The sequence below is a fragment of the Somniosus microcephalus genome, chromosome 6 (assembly GCF_052327205.1).
Source record: "Somniosus microcephalus isolate GS21.2 chromosome 6, FLI_Smic_1.0, whole genome shotgun sequence".
Taxonomy (NCBI): domain Eukaryota; kingdom Metazoa; phylum Chordata; class Chondrichthyes; order Squaliformes; family Somniosidae; genus Somniosus; species Somniosus microcephalus.
The window spans coordinates 66,006,560-66,029,729 of record NC_140992.1 but is presented as its reverse complement, the minus strand read 5'-3'; the positions used below and the strand labels follow the sequence as shown (position 1 = coordinate 66,029,729).

The window sequence follows — 23,170 nt, the reverse complement described above, 5'->3', positions numbered from 1 at the left end:
CTCAACTTCCCCAGTATTAAAATGTTTCTTTATCTATGAAATTAAGATAGTTCATTCAATAATGGCAGATGCTGAAGTTCATAGCGTTACAAATCCTTGAAGACCAAATGAAAACTTACGAAAGCAAGAAAAATTGCATGATATGACTAAAGATGGGTAAAATGATCGGTACCCTCAGAAGTGATTAAATGAGTCCCTGCTGGATAAAGACCATACATTAAGAACTAAATGAGCAATAGGGCAGAAAACTGCAGGAGCTGGCAGAAAGAAAAGTACATTGAGGAGATCTTGTGCCATCTATGACCAGTCAGCCTAGTTATGATGACTGATTTATAGACTGGCAGACTGGATTTCAATAAATGGCACTGTGTCTCGGTATAAACAAAATATCAGTTGTGTAAAAAAGTGAGTGGGAAAGACACAACAAGCATAGATTTCCATTAACATGCATATTTTAGACTTTTAACATTAAAACATGCACAATCTTCTGAATAAATCCTTCTTGAAATGTGTTATGTTTCCCTTAACTTAAACTGGAATAATCTTATGAATAAAGACATAGTCAGTCCATTCCCAATGTTTCAGTGCTAAGAATATCTAACATGACAGATGTTTGGGAGTGGATAACAAAAACATATTTTAATCATAATGTTCCAATGATATCCTCAATCACAAGGACATAGCTTGAATGTTTTCTGAATCCACAGCTTTTCACTCTTTCCCTGCCTTTCATCCATTATTTTTAATGCATATGTATATGATAAGGTTTTAATATAGTTAAAAGCAGGGCTAAAATTACACTGACTAAAGATTGTGACAGGCAATGTGATGTCATCACTATAGATTAATATTGCTATGCAATTAACAACTTATTAGAATCATTTTGTATTTGGATATCATTATTGAACTATTAAGACCATTGTGGATAACAGTACATGTTATTTTTAGAAAATTGTATTAAAATTGCTATTATACTAATGACTAATTGATAACTCTTTCAAAGACACAGCACAGGCATGATGTGCCGAATGGCTTCCTTCTGTGCTGTAAGATTCTATGATGTATGTCTTTTAATAATGGTAACAATTAATGTTAGTCAACTAAAAATAAGTTTTTTTTAAACTCCTCATTAATCAACTCATGATCCAATTTCATTATTAAGAGGCTTGTTTGATTAAAGAATTGAATCAGTTAAACTCATTAGATAAAATTCAATGTTCCCCTCCCCCTTTTCCTTGTCGGCATTCTCAGTTAATTTATGTGTATCCTATTTCTTCTTTGCTTTGCAGTTTGGTTGTATTATTCTGGAGCACAATAGACCTTTTCTTCTGGCTATAGTTTGATTTACAATGAGTTCCTGGGTTCTGAACAGAAAAGGTGGCCTTCAGTACTGTAGACACTTCCTAGCAGACAATGGTGTGTTCCATGGTAAGTTATCTTGCTTTACCTTTTTTTTAAAAAAGTAGATGCATTTCTTTAGATTACAAGTGATAAGTCAATGCTTAAAGTAGAAGAACATGCTCATGGTAAAAAGAAAAAACTGCAAATACTACGAATACCAGGTTAGTCAACATCTGCAAAGAGTGAAGACAGCTTTAGACTATTCAGGTGTGTCCCTCCATAAACAGCACAAATGTATACCCTGGAAATGATCTAAATGATGTGTAGATACAATATAGAATTAATGCAAGAATTCTTGGGGCCCAAACCAGTGCAGGAAAGTCTGATAATGTTTTTCTTAAGTTAATATTGAAGCATGCAGTATTGAAGGTTTACTTTTTTGTGTTAACATAAAATGGTAGTCCAACTTTTCTATTTAAAAGATGTCATTAAGTTTTCTCTTGTTTTATCTATATCACTGTTTGAAATATTTTGAATATTTAAGAATGAAGATTAAAATCAGTTCAAGGTAAAAAAAAAAAATTAGTGATTTTTTAGTGATCTTCACCCAGCTAAAATCTAGTCTTTTATCATCTTCCTTGGTAAAGTGATACTATAACCTATTGATGGGAGCAGCTGCAGCTCCTTTAATGACAATGATACCAGTGACTTGATGTATGTTTATGTAGACTGTTCACAGCTGGATTATGGCAGGGTCACCATTTAGTTGTACATGCTGGCAAATCAGACTGTTCTCTGAGAAACTGGGCTTTGGTGCAGCTTATCTATATCACTGGAAGGGTTATTCAATTTTCTGGAATTTTCCAGTTTAACATCAAATATAATTTTTGTTTAGTTGAATATATTCTGTAGTTTTAATGTAGAATATTCTGTATGTAATGTTCTTGTGTTGTATAACCATTCTCACATTAATGCACCCACAACTCTAACTTAAAGTGCCTGTGAGGTAGTAATAATATAGCTTTCGTTAGTGAGGATTCAGAATCTAGCATATTACAACTTGGAGGAAATTTTATGGACAAGTTGGATTTCTATATAACCTTATTGCAAAATGAAGTGCTGTACATGATTTCCAATTGTTCATTGAGGGTAGATTTAATAAGCTAGCTGGGAGTCTGATACCATTACAAGTAATTTTTATTTGGTTGTTCTAAATGTGGTTTACAAGTTAAATTGGAAATGCATTTTTGACCATAAATCTTGGTCTAATTGGTAGAGCAGTTGAATTCCATTTATTAACTTGCTGGTATGGTTGTTTGCAATATTGGAGCACCACGTCAGCACAGATCTCTTGTATGCAAGATGTAAAACTCTAATAAATAACTTTTGAGCTGTATTTAAGTTGATAACATCATCACAGCTTTGATGGCACTGCTCAGAGATTTGAATATTAAGATTGGAGATTATGCTTCAAGTTAAGTGTTCAGTTTGAATATATGTGAATGATGATCCCAGTAATACAGTCCAGTGTGTCAGCAATTGGATTAGGCAAACTGTAGATTAAGGAGTATTGTGCTAGGTCATTGTGGGGTCCTCCTTCACTAAAGCAATGTCTTTTTAAGAGGAACATTTTGTATTATGTTGACAGTTTGAAATGTGGATTCCACTGCTATTTTATAGTTTAACAAAAAAGAGAGAAGGAATAGATGATATACAGTTATGCCCAGCAAATAAGCAAAAGAAATGTACAATATATCAGCATAAAGTTTCAAAGGTTTCAGGTAGCAGGCAATTTCTTTCAATGCAGTTAATGAGTCTGGTCACAGCTCCTTGGATTTTTTTTTATAAAGTCCTCTTTGCCCTCACATAGCTTTCTGCCCCATTTTGGCCTGTTGGCCATTTATGTTTTTGGCTATTCTAATAAATGTGCTATGTTGGTCATTCCTTATTTGGGCATTACCATTCTGTCATGCTTCTAGGTGGTGTCTCAATAGGATTTTCCTGTTCTAGAAGTACCTGTCACATAGTCGCACCTGCACACATTTACCACTAGTTGGAGCTTCAGGAGCTCCAGCAGCCTCACATCATCAAACCTTTGTTTACAGCATCAAACTAATGCATGCTGAAGGATACTTGCTTTAATCCTGACTTTCTATGTGATTGGGGGTGGGGTGAGGGGATGACGACAACGAGGACGGGACATCATGCAAGGTCAACTAGTGCGATTTATAGATCTGCATTAGTCGTGTGTTCATAACTTGGAATGTCCTTAAAAAGTCATATTCTTGTTAATCCAAGCTTTTGAAACTGAATGCAATCTTTGTTCTGGTTTCCTCAATCATTGCCACCTCTGGTTCTGAAACTTTTATATGGAAACATCTTTCATTCCAAAAAATTGTTGTTAATTAGATTTGCATTGCAATAAGTTTCACATGCTCAATCTCGTCACAACAGTCTCCATACAGCTTCACCGGATTATCAGTTGAATTCTGTGCATGCTTCGTTCAGTAACTTTAATTGTTCTGACAGCACTTGGATTTTTATTACCCTCTTTGGACACAAGGGGGTGTTGCTGTACAGAATTTCTCAAGTTTATTTCAAAGACAATCATTCAATAATCATTTTAATATGCTAATTTCAATACAATTTTTGTAACACAAAGCTTTTTCTTTCAAAAGGTAATCTCTCTGGCATTCTAAGTATTTAGTACTACATTTCACAGTAGTAAAGGTACTTCTACATGTAAGTTGCCATGTAATAGTGTTTGTGTAAGCTGAAGAGAGCAGGCATTTAGATATGGAAAAAAAATTGAATCCCAAATTAATGGTAGCCTGCTAGGTTGAAATCAATACTTTTAGCAAATGTGCCTGTGGCAGAATGTGATCTGATGGAACAGTGAATCGATTACAATGTGTACTTTCTGCCCTATGTTCTCATACCCAGATACCTTCTGACAAACAGCTTGTAATATGGCATAGTGGTTAGCACTGTTGCCTCACAGCGCCAGGGACCCGGGTTCGAATCCGGCCTCGGGTGACTGTCTGTGTGGAGTTTGCACATTCTCCCCGTGTTTGCGTGGGTTTCCTCCGGGTGCTCCGGTTTCCTCCCACAGTCCAAAGATGTGCAGGTTAGGTTGATTGGCTATGATAAATTGACCCTTAGTGTTAGGGGGATTAAATACGTGGGGTTACGGGGATAGGGTGGGATATGTGTTGGTGTAGGGGTTACGGGGATCGGGTGGGATATGCGTCGGTGCAGGCTCGATGGGCCGAAATGGCCTCTATCTGCACTGTTGTGATTCTGTGATTCTGAATAGCAAAATATTGCAGATGCTGGAAATCTGAAATAACAACAGAAAACGCTGGAAAAACTCAAGTTCTGAAGAAGGGTTTCGACCTGAAACGTTAACTCTGTTTCTCTCTCCATGGATGTTGCCTGGCCTGCTGAGTTTTTCCAGTTTGTAATATACATTGTGTATGAAGTACACATGCATAGTCTATTCTCTTAGCTGGCTGTTGGTTCTTGATACCTAGTGATTTTGTATCCCCAAGACTGAGCCCCTGAAATTGTTAATGGAAACTTGGCTTATGAAAGAATTTGCATTTATCTAGAGCCTTTCATGTACTGAGGCCAATGAAGTACAGCTTGTTGTTATGCAAGCAAACACAGTAGCTAATTTGCACCAACAACAAGGTCCCACAAACACCAGGAGGTAGATTTTCCCGAACCTGTCGGGAAGAAGGCGGGACTTCCCCTTTCAGGTTTTTGACCCGCCTACTTCGACGTCCGGCCAATCCGCGCGATTTTCCCTTGATTGACCTTGTTGAGCCCGCCCAGCGGGCTCAGCAGGCCAATTAAGGGCCACCCGGCAACAGGTGACTTCACAGACTGAAATTTCATATGTCAAGAGTTCTTGATAGATGAAATATCAGCGTTTCACAGCTGCTTGAAGCTGTGAAACACTGACAGTCTGAGTTCTACCATGAGTAATTATGCACAGACTCGGTTAGAACTCTTACCAGCACTCAAAGCTGAAGGCTGTCACTTTTCACAGATCGCAGCCGTTCAGCTTTAAGTACCGGCTGAGTGATGCACTCCCGACAGCTACAGGAAGAAAGGCTGTGAAGGTAAGTACAGGTAAGTAAAAGTTCTTTACACACTTTAGACAGACCAAACACACTTACCTTTGCACTCATGCACCCATCACTCACCTGAGCGCCAACATCGCGACTCCTTCAACCCGACGGCCCGCCTGCTCTAACCTGGCGTGGTTTGGAGCCGTCGGGAAACCCACACAAAACCCCTCAAAATAGGGATTAGGCTAAAAACTGCCTGTTAACTACCTGTTAACAGGCAGTTAATTGGCACTAATCCCTTCCCGCCTGGTTTCGGCGGGTCCCAGTGCGGGGCGGGTACCCGCCGCCCCTGAAACTTACGTGGGGCGGGGTTTTGGACGGGATGGTGTCGGGACCCCCAAATTTGGGATTTTCCTCCCCGCCCCCCCCCCCCCATATGCCTGAAACCCTGCCTGATGGCTCCACGAAAATCTAGCCCCAGGTTTGCATTTACAATTGCACCTGCCCCCTTTCTCCTTGTGCATCACCCCACCATTGACGGCCATGCCCTCAACTGCCGAGGCACCATGCTCTGGAAATTGCCTCCCATAACCCTTGTACCTCTCCAGCTCCCTTTCCTTCCTTTAGGACCCTCTTTAAAACCAGATTTAGTTATGACCCACTATAGGATCTTAAGTGAGTTTCCTGCTTAGTATTCTTCGAAGCTAGTGCATTCACAATCAGAAGTTGTCTGAGAGAGGATCCTAGTGCATGAAACATTCACAAGTAACTTTCTCATTTTCACTTGCACACAGAATTAATTTTCTCTGCACTTTGTTCCTTTTCTGGTCTGAAACTCCCAAGAAAGTTGCCTCTCTAATTTTTGGATGCTCGAAGTACATTCCTGGATAGTGACTAGTTAAAATTCATCTATTTTCAAAGTTTAGAAGATGTTTTTATGATTCAAGACATAGACTGGTATTGGGTGATTGACGTATATGGATGGCCAAATTGTGACGTGGCCACTGTTGGTGTTCAAATTTTGTGTGTGTGTGCTAGTGTGTTAACCACAGACAAAATATAAAATAATACAGGTAGAACATTAGGTCAGTCTGTTGAAACACAGCCTGGGGAGTCAGAGTAAGAGAATTTGGGGTCACACTTGTTGAGTCTTGGTGTTGCTTCTACTGTCTGCCTTAGGGAGAGGAAAAGGGCATAATGTACAGACTTGTATAGAGGAAAGGTATTGGATTCTTTACAAGTTGATCACATTTTCTCCATGTCTAGAAGCTTATTTTTTATGTTCCAAGAAACAGAGAAGGATACTGAGCCCCAGCAGATATGCACTATTGAAATAGGATAGCAACCATGTCCATCCCCAACCCCCTTCTTCCTCTTTTGTTTCTTTTAAAGTTCCCTGCTGCTCAAGCTGGTTTGTGTGAATTTCATATTTTTCAGCATTTTCAATTCTCACCTAGCCTGTTAAATTGTGCAAGGTGGATGTAAGCTGACTTTTACCAGCCTCTTCCAATCAGCTGATCACAATGGCATATTGCCAGGGGTTTGTATCTTTGGTACTCCAGCCAAAAGGGCTCCGAATAATGTGGTAGGCTACCTGTAATGAACTGATGAATATCAGATTTAGTTTAAGAATAACTGAAAATATGTTCAAAATGTAGATTTTAATTTCAGATTTGATAGCTTGTTTAGAAATTGTGTAAAGCGTGATCAGTTTTGTATCGGAAATGTAGCTCTTTCAGTAATGGAGACCTTTTTCAGGGACCAGAATACACATTGGCCCCAATATTTACCGGGGCGGATTTTGTGAGCGGGAAGAAGTTTTGGCCGCCACGTGCTGTGCAGTTTTATCGTCGCAGTGTGCGTCTTTTTCAAGCAGGATCCCCGCCTGGAAGCCAGCCTGATTGACTTGGCTTGGCTCCCTGTTGGGTGGGGAATGCTGCGGTAGAGGCCACATCCCAGGAGCAGATAGGCAGCTTGCAGCTGGGTCAGTGGTAGCAGGGAGGGGGAGGGGGGGTCTCCGATCTTGGGAAGGCAGGGCGGGGGGGGGGAGTCTGATCTCCGATTGTGCGGGGGGGGGGGGGGTCTTTGGATCCTGTTGGGGTGGGTGTACGATAGCGGGTTGACAGAAGGTACGCTTGAAAGGCTGAGAGCAAGCACTCCTTCTCCTCATAGCCCACCAGCAGTGCTGTAAAGGCCTTTTCCATGAGACAGTCCTTGCCTCCCTTTAGCTGCCGGTTTTCCCAAGGCCCAAGAAACCTGGCTAGCCAGGGTTAAACCTGGAAGATGGGTTAAATATGAGGCTGAATATTTAAATGACATTGCCCACACGCCTCCCCCGTTCCACCTCCGTTAAAACCGGAAGTGGCGAGTTGGGTTCGGGTTTGATCATTTTAACATCCTGCCCAACCCAAACCCACCCTTTTTTCAGGGGTTAAAATTACCCCCATTGTCTTTTACAAAGTATGATTTGAGGAACAGGCTGAAGTATTGACATTCTTGAAATTAAGTTAACCATAATGGCTATTTGTGTACCAAAATTAAAGGGTTAATGGAACTGCACTTTTAACTCATCTTTTTCGCATAATTTCCTTTTGCGTTTAGTTTCTATGATTTTTAAATTGCCTAGTTATTGACAGCAAAACTCTCCCTGTGGCATGCTGAAGAGAAAAATTTAAGTGTGCTATTCCCTCCAAACATTTACCTGCAGTGCCCGGCAATGAATCTGCATTTTGCATTGTGGATGTTACAGGGACCCCCATATCGACATCAGGCATACATAGCTGTTTCCCACTGTAGTCACACCCACTGCATCCTCACAGAAGCAGCAGCTGGAAAATGGGCACTAACCGATTTTGTTTTCCTTTTTCTCACTGAGCTTTTTACTTATTGAGAAGTTTTCTTCAAGCACAATTCTGTGGAATTTACATCAAGTACTTCAGCACTCTGGATGGATGCATTCTTTTATCAATGACATAATTGTAATCTTTCAGATTGGGGTCTGTATACTGAATGGACATACAGTATTATGAAATCTATTAATAAAAGTTAGAGCACTGAGGATTATGAATGGGAAGGCTCTGGATGAAATTATTAAGGAAACCTAATGACTAATTCAGCGATGTGTAAGAAAAATATTATTCATGGCAGACCTGGATTTTTATAAGGATCTCAGTTCTGATAAAGGTAAGTGTTATAGATGTGGTGCTGTTCCTATATGCATTTGGGATAATTGTCTAAGCTGACCTATTTACATTGGTAAAGAACTACAAATAAGGATGGTGTGGAGATGCCGGAGTTGGACTGGGGTGGACAAATGTAAGAAGTCACACAACACCAGGTTATAGTCCAACAGCTTTATTTGAAATCACAAGCTTTCGGAGCGCTGCTCCTTCGTCAGGATTTGTGATTTCAAATAAAGCTGTTGGACTATAACCTGGTGTTAGTTTCCTTATTTGTAAGAAGTCACATAAGTTGTGTATTAGTTCACACAGTAAAACCAAAATATTTCAAAAGCACAGTTTTAAGTGGTTTGATCTAAAATTTGATTTGGAGATCATCCTTTGTAGAAGTGATCAATGTTCAGCCCCCCCCCTCCAACATTGAGCATTCATGCTATTTTCACAAAATTTTAAAATTACAGGCAACTGTTTTATATTTAGAGACAAGTGAATCAATTCAGTTAAATACATTTCCTCTTGAAATTCAGTCTCTGATCTAATTATAAACCTTTCATTTTCACATTTGTGTGATCTCTCATCATATAATGCAACTCTTATGAATCTTGCAAAGTACATTTATCTTCCACATAATTGTGGTTAATTTGCGCTTTGTAAAATGTGATTGATGGGCTCTTAAAATTTGATCAGGGGGAAGGTAACTATTTAAAGAAATACCATTAATCCTGTTCTAATAATCCTGTCCTAAGAGAATTAGAATGATTTGGTACCTTTCATTTTTTTTTAAATGCACCTTTTTGTTAAAGTTAACTGTACTGTTGGGATATAGTACTAAAGTGTATTTAATTTGTAAAATCTAGATCTATTGCAAAATAAAGCCACAGTGGAACCTCCATTCTCTGCCAGCATTTTCATAGGACTTCACTTAATTACACAGCTTTTCATTTATATTTAATGTAATTTTCTTGGTGAATAAACTACATTGTTTCCTTTTTTTCTTTAGATGACATTCTATTGAAAGCAGTGCTTAATATGTTGGTTGCAATTGTGCAGTGATTAAATATGTGATTAAGTAAATATTGCTGTTCGAAATCTAGTTCTAACTACCAAACAGCATTTTTCTGTATGCAGACTGTCTCCAGAATTAGTGTTTTATCTGACTAGAATTCTACTTGACAGCTGTCAACTTATTAACTGCAAAGGATACAACAAAGAGGGTTAAATTTTAAATTCTGTATGTCTGACAGCTAGAAAATTTGGTTGTTTGCCACCATCTAAATGCTGTTGAATTGCAGCATAGAAATATCTCTTTAAGCCATATTTTTAGTAGTATATTCTTGGTATAAAAATATTTCCAGAGAAAATGATGAAGCTGGAACAAGCCTCTGGTTAGCAAAGCTGTAAATAGGGAAAGACAATCTTGTTTTAATGTGAAGTGTTTATATTGTAAATTTGATGTGACATCTTGGTGGGTAGCGATGCAGCGCTGTGCATGTTTGTCAAATTTCATCAGTAATATGTTCTGCAGTGATCTTGAGATGGAGTCATTGAAATGTATGCCAATTCCTTGAAATTGTCTCTTGCAGTTTAAAAGAGTACAGCAGAACCGGCTTGCCTTTTATGTGTAATGTATATTATGGAGTTGGTATGCATGTATTTTTAGTAAATGACTTTGAAAACACACTTTTGATGTAGCTGCCATTATTTTTTGTTCTTTAGCAGTATCTGTCAAGTAGAGATGAGATGGTGAGAGAGAAATCCCTCAACATTCTAAGCTCTTCCAGTTGAAGCACTGTATCCGTCTTTCTGCATGAAATATTTAAATTTTGGAAAGTACAAATCAGCATCTTATTACTGGAACACGTCGTACACTGACTGAAGTGTTTTGGAAACGGCAGCATAGGTTGGCAGTTCTTTTCATATTTGGAACCTGAATTTTCTGTCCAAAGTGAACACAAATATTTGCTCAGCAGTTTCTAGGAGCAATTAATGAAAATGTTACTGGCTGGGTTACAGTGCCAGTTAGGGGAAACTGGCCATCTTCATCCATTAATGGATTGGGAAATGCTTGGGCCTAGAAATTCAGTGGGCTGCGCCACTAGTTAGCGCCTAAAGAGGGCACTCAGTGGCTTTAGCGCCACTGGCCACGCCTCCCACAATATTTAGCGGGGTGCTAATGGCGGCGTTAGCCTGTAGCGCTGCGCCGCCACCGATGATGTCATAGGTGTGCGCAGCACCCCACTACCACCCCGATCGCTATATTTGGTCGCGCCTGCCTCTGTAACGCCGGTCGCAAATCGCGCCCGGTTCACGGGGCCTACCTGTGGCGGTAGTGGCGCAAATTAAGGTGGAGGTGCGGGGCGGTCATTTTTTTCGGTGTCCGCCTGCCAGCACCTCCGTCCCCGGCCTCCTGATCCGCCCCCGGGCAGTGCCGGCTGTGTCCCAAGAGCCCGGCACTTCTCCTCGGTGCCGGGCTCTCTTGCCAGCACTCGCGATCGGTCATCACGCTGGTGCAGCTCCCTCCCCCTTTAAGAAGGGGAGGAAGGCCTGCAGTACCGCAGCGCGCCGTGCAGCAGCGTGTGGCACTGCGGCACGTTGCGCTGCGACATTCAGTTTCAGCGCCCCAAGAGGGACGCGGGGCGCCTCGAGCAGCGCCCCGCGTCCCTCTTGGGGCGCTCAAACTGAATTTCTGGCGGGCGCAGCGGCTCCGTTCGCAGCGGTAATTCCGGCGCCTAGGCGAGCTTGGCGCCCCGTTTGGGGCCCCACCGAATTTCTAGGCCTTGATGTTTTATTTAAAAAAAAAAAAAAAAATCCCCAATTGGTTTCCCTTTAACTGTAATATTATGCACAACTTTCTTCAAGACATGTAAGCAGGTAAATTTTGTGTTGTCCTCCCTGATGACATCAGTGATGAGCCATTTCCTAAGCTAATGGCTGGCGTACTGCTAAAGAATAATTCTACTTCTGTATTTTGATGTGCCAACCACCCTCAAGCTTTTAATGCTAAAGTCAATCTACAGTAGCTGATAGTTTGTACGTTGGACAATGCAGGAAGATTTCCTCTGTGCTATGGGCAGTAAAATCATGTTTACAATTTCTTTGCACATAATGGAAGAAATCTTCTCCCAGTGCTGTAAATTTAGAATGCAGTTTGCTAATCATGGAGAGTATTTCATTAGAAAAACAGAGTTGGCTTGTTATTGTTTTGATTTTTTTTTGCTGTATTGATGTCCATTCGGTGATCAAGCTGTGGGATGACTGTGATTCAAAAAGTCTAAAGTTAAAAAATGGTGCTAAAGCAGAAGACTTTATGTGATCAAAATGCCATTGAGAGTAGTATACTAAGATGCTTTCTGGAATGAGTTTTGATACTACATGAAGTACAGTGATGGCTGATACAGTCTCCAGGATTCTTTTTAAGGTTTTAAGGTGCATCAGTAATTTGGATTCCTGGTTACAGGTGGAATGCAACCTTAGCATCCTACTTGACCCTGAGCTGAGTTTCTGACCTTGTATCTCCATCACAAAAACTCTCTACTTCCACCTCCGTAACATCGCCCATGTCTCAGCCAATCTGCTGCTGAAACCCTCAACCATCCTTATGTTACCTCCAGACTTCACTATTGCAATGTTCTCCTGGCCAGCCTTTGATCTTTCACCCTCCATAAACTTGAGCTCAACCAAAACTTTGTTGCCTGTATCCTAACTTGCACCGTCCCGATCGCCCTCTGCACCAAGTCCCAATCATCCATCACCCCTGTGCTCGCTGACCTACATTGGCTCCCAGTCCACCAACACCTCAAAGTTAAAATTCTCATCCTTGTGATTAAATCCCTCAGCCTCATGTTTAAATCACTCCAAAGCATCACTCCTCCATATCTCTGTAACCCCCCAGCCCTACAACCCTCCAAGAACTCTGTGTTCCTCTGCCTCTGAACTCTTGTACATTCCCCACACCCTTCACCCCACCATTGGTGGCTGTGCCTTCAGCCTTCTGGGGCTAAGCTCTGGAATTCCCTGCTTAAACTTATCTACCTCCTTTTAAGACCGTACCTCTGTGACCAAGCTTTTTGTTACCTCTCCTAATATCTCTTTCTATGGCTTGGTGTCAATTTTCATGTATTATGCTCCTGTAATGTTGGAACATTTTCCTACGTTAAAGGAGTTGTATAAATGCAAGTTGCTGTAGTTGTAGCAGTGACATTTGATTGTATGCATGTGTGGATCTCCTGTGGAGTTACTGTACTGGTCTCGCTAGACGTACTCCTGTCTAGTTATCCAGCCAGCTAAACACTCATTCAAATAATTCCTCGTTAAGCAGGTTGCTGTTTTGAAGCTTTACTTGAATTTATTTTGTGAAACTGTAAACAAAGACAAAATATGTTTTGTACATAGAGCTGAGTATTATACATTAGATGTTACATAAGATATAAACATGTTTATGGCAACAGAATAGACTAATTGTATAACTAAATAGCACTGAAGCTAAACCTCGGTAACTAACAGTTAATAACCTCTTATAGACAAAGTATTGTCAAAATACTACACTGACAAGGTTGTTATGTTACTAAACAAGGATACTCACAGACATTGCGTCTTGCCTAGCGTATAAGAAGGGATGGCGTAGGATTCAGAATGACTGCCTCGTGAGCTCCTTCACAACTCGGCAGAACACTCCCTGGAATACTACTTCCGGGTCAAACAGGAAGGAAGGTCAAATAACACCCTGCTATACACTAACTACCACTAGTGGGTGCTATCTGCATGTAATAAGTCCAGAACACTCCCCGTCTGGGGTCGTTAACGACTCCACATAATCCTAATTCTACTTGTCACTGGAGTCCTCTGGCAACAAAAGAAGGACCACCTCTGAGAAGTCCGTCGGTGTCGACGATAGGATGCAGCTTCCGTAGACTGCTGTGAAGAGGTAGGTTGCGTTCTGCTGCTATGCACTTCAACTCTTCTGAGTAACACTCGTGTTGGACGCTCTTCATCACAAGGATTTTGGCTCTCTTGAGCTCCTCTTCAGAGGGACTCTTACGATAGATGTGCCACCCATAGCAGCTACTCTCTTGTGTAGGCTGGGAGAAGGTATGAGCTATGTGGGTTAGGCGTGCTACTGTCTTTATGAGAGTGTTCCATTTGGAGAAACGCTCGAAGCGTTTGGTGCTCATCGGGTCCTTAGAGATTTGAGCAACGTTCGCTGTGACTTGTAGGCGTATCTCAGAGTCAGAAACAGGGTTGAGGAGGTTGAATGACTCATTGAGTTCAGAGGAGTGCAGGGACTGATCCTGAAGAAAAGCAGGTCCTGACAGCCAAGTCGTGCTGCTGAGAAGGGACGCTGTTACAGATCTAGACCCATGGTCAGCTGGGTTCAGGTCTGTGGGGACGTACCTCCACTGGTCGGGGGATGTGGACTGTCGAATACGTTGGACCCTGTTGTTCACGTATACGTAGAACCGTCTACTTTGGTTATGGATGTATCCTAGCACCACTTTGCTGTCTGTATAATACTTGATGCTATCGAACTTCAGATCAATCTCCTCTACTATGAACTCTGCAATCTCAACCGCTAATACTGCTGCGCACAGTTCCAATCTGGGTATGGTGAGGTCTGGCTGGGGTGCCAACTTGGCCTTACCAAAGATAAAGCTGACTTTGCTTTGTTCATCTTGAGTGGTGACCTTCAGATAAGCCACACCTGCAATGGCCTTAGCGGATGCATCTGCAAAGACACAAAGCTCCTTGAATTGGACCTTTGCGGGAGAGAATGACATATAGGGGCGAGGTATTTGTATCTCCTGTAAGTTTTGAAGTGAGTCTCTCCATCTGTCCCACTCTGCTTCCATCTCTTCAGGGAGGGGTGAATCCCACTCTTCAGCGCGTGTGGAGAGTTCCCTGAGGAGCAGCCTCCCTTGTATCGTGACGGGCTAAGAAGCCGAGAGGGTCGTATAGGCTGTTGACTGTAGAGAGCACTCCTCTACGTGTGAAGGGTTTCTTGTTATCTAAGGCTTGGAACGTGAACGTGTCTGTTGCTATGTTCCAAGACACTCCTACGCTACGCTGTAGGGGGAGGTCGTCAGTAAAGAGGTCGAGATCCTTGACGTCCTTAGCACAATCTTCAGGGGGGAATGCCTCCATCACTGCTGGTCTGTTAGAGGCTATCTTGTGTAGCCTGAGGTTGGATAGTGTAAGCAGTTCTTGAGCTCGTCCAAGGGTACTGATGGCCTCTGCTTCGGTCGGGAATGACTTCAGTGCATCGTCGACGTAGAACTCTCGTTCAATGAACCCTCTCACATCACTGCCAAAGTCGTCATCTTCTTCCTTGGCAGCCCTCCTTAGTCCATATATGGCGACAGCAGGGGACGGGCTATTCCCGAAGACATGTACACGCATTCTGTAGTCCACAATGTCTCTGCTGGGGTCGTTGTTGCAATACCACAGGAAGCGGAGGAAGTCTCTGTGGTCTTCTCTCACCACAAAGCAGTGAAACATATGCTGGATATCGGCAGTGATGGCGACTGGCTCTTTCCTGAATCTCATGAGTACCCCTAAGAGGCTGTTGCTGAGATCAGGCCCTGTGAGGATTACATCGTTGAGAGAGACTCCCTGATATGGTGCACTGGAGTCAAACACCACACGAATCTGTTCCAGCTTTTTGGGGTGATAGACTCTGAAGGAGGGGAGGTACCAACACTCTTGGCCTACCTGGAGTGGAGGAGCTAGCTCTGCATGATCGTTGACAAGCATTTTCTTGACTAACTCTAGGAAGTGTGCTTTCATCTTTGGCTTCTTCTCTAGTGTGCGACGGAGTGAGTTAAGACGATTATAGGCATACTCCCTGTTGTTCAGCAGCCGTCGTCTGGGGTTCTGGAAGGGTAAGGGTGCAACCCAGCTGTTAGAGCTGTCACGAGAGACCTCATTGTCCATAATCTGGAGGAATCTCATGTCGTCGATCGATGGAGCAAGTTTGTGGTCATTGGCGGTGCGACAGAAGACTGACTGACCCGGGTTCTCTCCAGTGAGCATCATCTGTGTGCTGTCTGTGGAGATCAGCGCTGGGGTTTTCTGAGGCTGGGCCGTATGACTGAACTTCTCTGTCACTCGGATCTGACTACTGCATGGGGTAAGGTAGCTTGGACGACCATTCTCCAAGATGGAAGTCTTGAGTGTGCTCACCTGAGATGGCTTGTGAGCACCCCTGAGGCACACGTCTCCAACGACGACCCAGCCGAGGTCTATCCTTTGGGCGAAAGGGGCGTTATATGGACCGTTGATCTGTTTCCTCATCTTATGTACCCTCAGGATGTCCCTTCCCAACAACAGGAGTATGTCTGCATTTGGATCAAGAGGTGGGATCTCGTCTGCAATGCGCCTCAGGTGGCGGTGGTGATGAGCTGCATTCGGAGTGGGAATCTCAGAACGGTTGTCAGGGACTTGATTACATTCGATGAGTGTAGGAAGGGGGAGGCTAATCTTACCGTCAGCTGACTCGACAACATAACCACAGGCCCTCCTGCCGGCTGTCTCTGAAAGTCCAGCACACGTCTTCAGCGTGTAAGGTGACGGACTTCCTTTGACCTTGAAGATGTCGAAGAACTCGGATCTTGCTAGAGAACGATTGCTTTGTTCGTCTAGTATGGCATACATCTTTTCAGATTCCTGGCGATGTCCTATAGGGTACACATTAACGAGGCATATCTGGGAGCATGCTCTTGCGCTCACTCCTTCTCCACACACCTCAGTGCACTTGGATGTAATCTCCGGACCGACAGCTCCCTCTCTCTCCCCGCCATGCTCTGAGGCGGGAGGAGACGACTCTGACTTCCAAGGAGCTGGGCCTGGGTGGAGTGCTGAAATGTGCCGATCACTTTCACATTCTGTACATTTTGCATCTACCTTGCAGTTCTTGGCGAGATGGTTCGTGGAAGAGCAGCACTTGAAACATATAGAGTTCTCTTTGAGATACTGTTTGCGGTCTTCCAGGGACATCTCCCTGAAGCCTCTGCACTTCTTTAATGGATGGGTCTTGTTGTGGATGGGGCATTGTTTGCTCATATCCTCAGATTTCTTCTGATCCCTTGTGTTCTCGGTTGAAGACACTCGCGTTTTGTGGACAGATATTGGTGTCTTTCCATGTCTGTCAAACTTGTCTCTTCTGGCAAGTGCTGTGTGGGAGGAGTAGAGGTTGAAGCTGGGATTGGGCCTGGCTTTGGCTTCTCTACGGATGAAGTTGGCAAACACAGAGAACGGAGGGAAGGTAACGTTGTGCTTTAGCTTGAACTCTGACCCGAATGATATCCACTTCTCCTGCAGATTGAATGGAAGCTTCTCAATGATGGGACTTACCCCTCTGGAAGTGTCTAAGTACGATAGGCCGGGTAGATAGCCGTCCTGCTTTGCGGCTTCGCGTTCCGACAGCAGATCTCCAAGGTCGAGAAGCTTCTGGGGTTCCTTATTTGTCAACTTCGGAAAGTTCTCCAACCTGGCAAAGAGGGCCCTTTCAATGGCTTCAGGCGATCCGTACCTTTGTTCCAGCCTCACCCAAGCCATCGTCAGCCCAGCTGGCGGATGTCTCACATTGACTGCTTTTATCCTGCGTGCCTGCCCAGCGGACTCTGGGCCGAGCCATTTGATAAGGAGGTTGAGCTCTTCTCCTGCCGACAGGTCTAAGCCCGATATGGCACCGTGGAAGGAGGACTTCCAGGCCCAATAATTCTCTGGTCTATCATCAAACGTGGTTAACCCTGTAGTCACCAGATGGCTGCGTGCCAGGTATTTGGCAAGGTCGTAGGTGGTGGGACCTGTGCCAGGGTTGCCTTGAGTAGGGGCTCTGTTGGGGGTCTGAAGGAAACGAGAGGGGATTTGCTGCTGACTTTCTCTCTTCAGCGCTCCATTCCTCTGCACGGTGTCCTCTGTTTTGCGGGGGAGGATCCTGTGACTTGGGGCACGCAGTCCATTTTGACCTTGGTTGGTGACATGGGGCATGTTATATGAAGTGCTTGCGTCTGTAGTAGAGATGTGCGGGTCTTCATCTCTCTCTCTCTTAAACTGTGTGTTGGCTTGGTCACTCACGTAATCTGTGGTGCGCTGTAGTCAACTCTGACGTGGAACGGGAATTAAAAGTTTGTTAGCTGTCTCAGGATCAGCTTCCACCAAAACTGCCTCCAATACTCGTGCCTCAGCTAATGCAGCATCTATCTCTTTTTTTCTTCCTACAGAGCATCTAATGTGGCTTGGAGACGGGCCTGGTCAGCTTGGAGACGGGCCTGTTCCACTTTTATTTCTATTTCTTTGTTGGCATAAGCAGCTCTGGCTTGGGCTGCTTCTAGCCTAGCCCATGCTTTGGCGATGGCCATGCTTACCCTAGAACCACCTGATGACCGTGAACCGGCTGATGACCTAGAACCAGCTGATGATCTGTAGTAACGAGAGCTTATAGACAGATTGTCACATTCTTCAGTTTTACCTAACTGTTTAAGGTCTTCTACTCGCTGAGTAGCGTTTTCGATATTGCCTTCTGTCATGATGATGTGAGGTAAGTGTGGTGTACAAGGTGAAGACTTAAGCTGGCTCTGTCGTGATGGCTTACTCTGCGCCTTGATGACAGCCACTTAACTCAGTCCTTGCTGCTCCACGTGGAGGATCTCCTCTCTTCACAGCTAGCCGTAATGCTGTCATTTCACTGTACTGGTCTCGCTAGACGTACTCCTGTCTAGTTATCCAGCCAGCTAAACACTCACTCATTCAAATAATTCCTCGTTAAGCAGGTTGCTGTTTTGAAGCTTTACTTGAATTTATTTTGTGAAACTGTAAACAAAGAAAAATATGTTTTGTACATAGAGCTGAGTATTATACATTAGAAGTTACATAAGATATAAACATGTTTATGACAACAGAATAGACTAATTGTATAGCACTGAAGCTAAACCTCGGTAACTAACAGCTAATAACTTCTTATAGACAAAGTATTGTCAAAATACTACACTGACAAGGTTGTTATCATGTTACTAAACAAGGATACTCACAGACATTGCGTCTTGCCTAGCATATAAGAAGGGATGGCGTAGGCTTCAGAATGACTGCCTCCTGAGCTCCTTCACAACTCGGCAGAACACTCCCTGGAATACTACTTCCGGGTCAAACAGGAAGGAAGGTCAAATAACACCCTGCTATACACTAACTACCACTAGTGGGTGCTATCTGCATGTAATAAGTCCAGAACAGTTACTCTTGGTGAGTCTAGGGTTAAGAGGGATGTTTGAAGTACCATCAAGAAGTCTCTGACAAAGAAGGTGCATCTCAAAATTGCTGGCAGAAACAGCTGACATGGAAAAAAAAATTATTCATGGGATGTGGGCATCACTGGCAAGGCCAACATTTATTGCTCATCCCTAATTGCCCTTGAGAAGGTGGTGGTGAGCGCTGCAGTCTGAGGTGAAGGTACTCTCACATTAGCAGTTTGGTAGAACATTTCAGAGGGCAGTCAAGAGTCAACCACATTGCTGTGGGTCTGGAGTCACATATAGACCGGACCAGTTAAGGATGGCAGATTTCCTTCAGGACATTAGTGAACCAGATGGTTTTTTACGACAATCTGGTAGTTTCATGGACACCGTGCTAGCTTTTTATTCCTGATTGTTATTTAATTAACTGAATTTTAAATTTCCCAGCTGCCGTGGTGGGATTTGAACTCGTGTCTCTGGATAATTAGTCCAGGTCTCTGGATTACAAGTCCAGTAACACAACCACTATGCTGCCGTACCCAGTTGAACTGAATGGTCTGCTTCTGTGCTGTAAAATTCAATGTAAATGTTTATAAGGAATGAGATTGGTTGAAAGGACTGTGCTCTCTGCTTCTGTGACTTTATTGATTTTCAAAAGATTTCACAGCAGGCCGGATAGGGGCATGCACGCCATGGAATCAGGCCACAAAGTTTAAATCAATTTTCCAGTTAATTTATTTATATTTGAAACTGCTACTATTATTTTGATTTAGTATTTCTGTACCAATAATGTATTTCCTACATTACAACAGTGATCACACTTCAAAGAAAGTACTTCATTGGCTGTAAAGTGTTTTGGGATGTCCTGGAGTCATGAAAATGCTACATAAATGCAAGTCTTTCTTTGTTTCTTTTACCAATGAGGCAACTCTACTAAGAACTGCTCTTTCTAAACATCCAGGGACACAAAATTCAAACCGGACAAACCAGCAAATAAAAAATATAAATGTAAATGGGGCTGACTTGTCAGGATTTTGAGGGCTGGCTTGTTAGGTCTTGGGGGCCCAATATTTAGTCATAGAGTCATAGAGTTTTACAGCACAGAAAGAGGCCCTTCGGCCCATCGTGTCCGCACCGCCCATCCACCCCTGTCCTGTCTAATCCCATTTTCCAGCATTTGGTCCATAGCCTTGTATGCAATGGCATTTCAAGTGCTCATCCAAATGCTTCTTGAATGTTGTGAGGGTTCCTGCCTCTACCACCCTTTCAGGCAGTGAGTTCCAGATTCCAACCACCCTCTGGGTGAAAAAGTTCCTCCTCAAATCCCCTCTAAATCTCCTGCCCCTTACCCTGAATCTATGCCCCCTTGTTATTGACCCCCCTACTAAGGGGAAAAGTTCCTCTTTATCTACCCTATCTATGCCCCTCATCATTTTGTACACTTCAATCAGGTCCCCCCTCAGCCTTCTTTGCTCCAAGGAAAACAACCCCAGCCTGTTTAGTCTTTCTTCATAGCTGAGGCGCTCCATCCCAGGTAACATCCTGGTGAATCTCCTCTGCACCCTCTCCAAAGCAATCACATCCTTCCTATAGTGAGGCGACCAGAACTGCACACAGTACTCCAGCTGTGGCCTCACCAGCGTTTTGTACAGCTCCATCATAACCTCCCTGCTCTTATATTCTATGCCTCGGCTAATGAAGGCAAGTATCCCATATGCCTTTTTAACCACCTTATCTACCTGTTCCGCTGCCTTCAGGGATCTATGTACATGTACACCAAGGTCCCTCTGACCCTCTGTACTTCCTAGGGTCCTACCACTCATTGTGTATTCCCTTGCCTTATTTGTCCGTCCAAAATGCATCACCTCGCACTTTTCAGGGTTAAATTCCATTTGCCACTTTTCCGCCCATCTGACCAACCCGTTTATATCGTCCTGTAGCCTGAGGCTTTCCTCCTCGCAATTTACCACCCCACCAATTTTCGTGTCATCTGCGAACTTACTGATCATACCTTTTACATTCTCATCCAAATCATTTATGTAGATCACAAACAACAAGGGACCCAGCACCGATCCCTGAGGTACCCCACTGGACACAGGCTTCCAGTCACAAAAGCATCCTTCGACCATCACCCTCTGCCTCCTGCCACTCAGCCAGTTTAGGATCCAACGCGCCAAGGCACCCTGGATCCCCTGGGCTCTTACCTTCTTGACCAGTCTCCTATGTGGGACTTTGTCAAAAGCTTTACTGAAGTCCATGTAAACCACATCCACAGCATTTCCCTCATCCACCCCCCTAGTCACCCCCTCGAAAAATTCAATCAGATTTGTCAGACATGATTTACCCTTGACAAAGCCATGCTGACTATCCCCAATTAATCCTTGCCTCTCCAAGTGGAGACTAATTTTGTCCCTCAGAATTTTTTCCAATAATTTCCCTACCACAGATGTTAGGCTCACTGGCCTGTAATTCCCTGGTTTATCCCTGCTACCCTTCTTGTATAATGGTACTACATTAGCTGTTCTCCAGTCCTCTGGTACATCCCCTGTGGCCAGAGAGGTTCTGAAAATTTGTGTCAGAGCCCCTGCAATCTCCTCCTTTGCCTCCCACAGCAGCCTGGGATACATCTCGTCCGGGCCTGGGGATTTATCCACTTTTTGGCCTGCTAAAACCGCTAGCACCTCCTCCCTCTCGATGCTAATATGTTCAAGTATGTCACAGTCCCCTTGCCCGATTTCTATGTCTACATCGTCTTTCTCCATAGTGAACACAGATGCAAAAAATTCATTTAAAACCCTGCCTACATCATCTGGCTCTACACACAGATTGCCACTTTGGTCCCTAATGGGCCCTACCCTTTCCCTGGTTATCCTCTTGCCCTTAATATACTTATAAAACATCTTAGGATTTTCCTTTATTTTGCTCGCCAGTGTTATTTCATGGCCCCTCCTCGCCCTCCTAATTTCTTTTTTAAGTATGCCCCTGCACTTTTTATACTCCTCTAGGGCTTCTTCCGTCTTTAGTCTTTTGTAACTGCCAAAAGCCCCCCTTTTATTTCTAATGCATTTTTGTATATCCTTTGTCATCCAAGGTTCCCTTTGCTTGTTGGTCCCACCCTTGACCTTTACAGGAACATGTTGGCGTTGTACTCTCTCTATTTCCCTTCTGAAAGTCTCCCACTGTCTTGATGTGGATTTTCCTATAAGTAGCTGCTCCCAGTCCACTTTGGCCAGATCCTGCCTTATCATATTAAAATCGGCCTTCCCCCAATTTAGAACCCTTATTTCCGGGCCGTCTTTGTCTTTTTCCATGACCACCTTAAATCTGTTAAGGTGTAAATTTGTACGAAGGTATGAGGAGTGAGTTGGCTATGATAGATTGCGGAGCTTCATTAAAAGGCATGACGGTGGCTCGGCAATGGCTAACATTTAAGGAACGAATGCATGAATTGCAACAGTTATACATTCCTTTCTGGTGCAAAAACACAAAAGGAAAAGTGGCCCAACCATGGCTAACAAAAGAAATTAAGGATAGTATTAGATCCAAAGAGGAGCCACATAAAGTTGCCAGAAAAAGTAGCAAGACTGAGAATTGGGAGCAATTTAGAGTTCAGCAAAAAAGGACCAAGAGATTGATTAAGAGGGGAAAAATAGAGTGCGAGAGTAAACTTGTAAGGAACATAAAAATGGACTGTAAAAGCTTCTACAAGTATGTAAAAAGAAAAAGAGTAGTGAAGACAAATGTCAGAAACAGGAGAATTTTTAATGGGGAACAAGGAAATGGAAGGGCAATTAAACAAATACTTTGGTTCTGTCTTCATGGAAGAGGACACAAATAACTTCCCAGAAATGCTAGGGAACCAAAGGTCTAGTGAGAGGGAGGAATTAAAGGAAATTTGTATTAGTAAAAAAATAGTGCTGGAGAAATTAATGGGACTGAAAGCTGATAAATCCCCAGGGCCTGATAATCTGCATCCCAGAGTACTAAAAGAGGTAGCCATGGAAACAGTGGATGCATTGGTTGTCATCTTCCAAAATTCTATAGATTATGGAACAGTTCCTGCAGATTGGAGGGTGGCAAATGTAACCCCACTATTTAAAAAAGGAGGGAGAGAGAAAACAGGGAACTACAGACCGGTTAGCCTAACATTAGTAGTAGGGAAAATGCTAGAGTTTATTATAAAGGATGTGATAACAGGACATATGGAAAATATCAACGGGATTAGACAAAGTCAACATGGATTTATGAAAGGGAAATCATGTTTGACAAACCTACTGGAGGTTTTTGAGGGTGTAACTAATAGAATAGATAAGGGAGAACCAGTAGATGTGGTGTATTTGGATTTTCAGAA

General features: G+C 43.2%; 1 protein-coding gene across 1 annotated transcript in view; it reads left to right on the top strand.

The window, feature by feature from the left end:
- Window positions 1-1,245: 1,245 nt before the first annotated feature.
- plch1 (phospholipase C, eta 1) overlaps window positions 1,246-23,170 on the top strand; it is a 102,710-nt gene continuing 80,785 nt past the window's right edge. Inside the window, exon 1 of the mRNA XM_085990319.1 lies at window positions 1,246-1,428. Coding sequence (XP_085846445.1) covers window positions 1,350-1,428 — 79 coding nt within the window. The 5' untranslated portion in view covers window positions 1,246-1,349. The remainder of the gene's footprint in view (window positions 1,429-23,170) is intronic.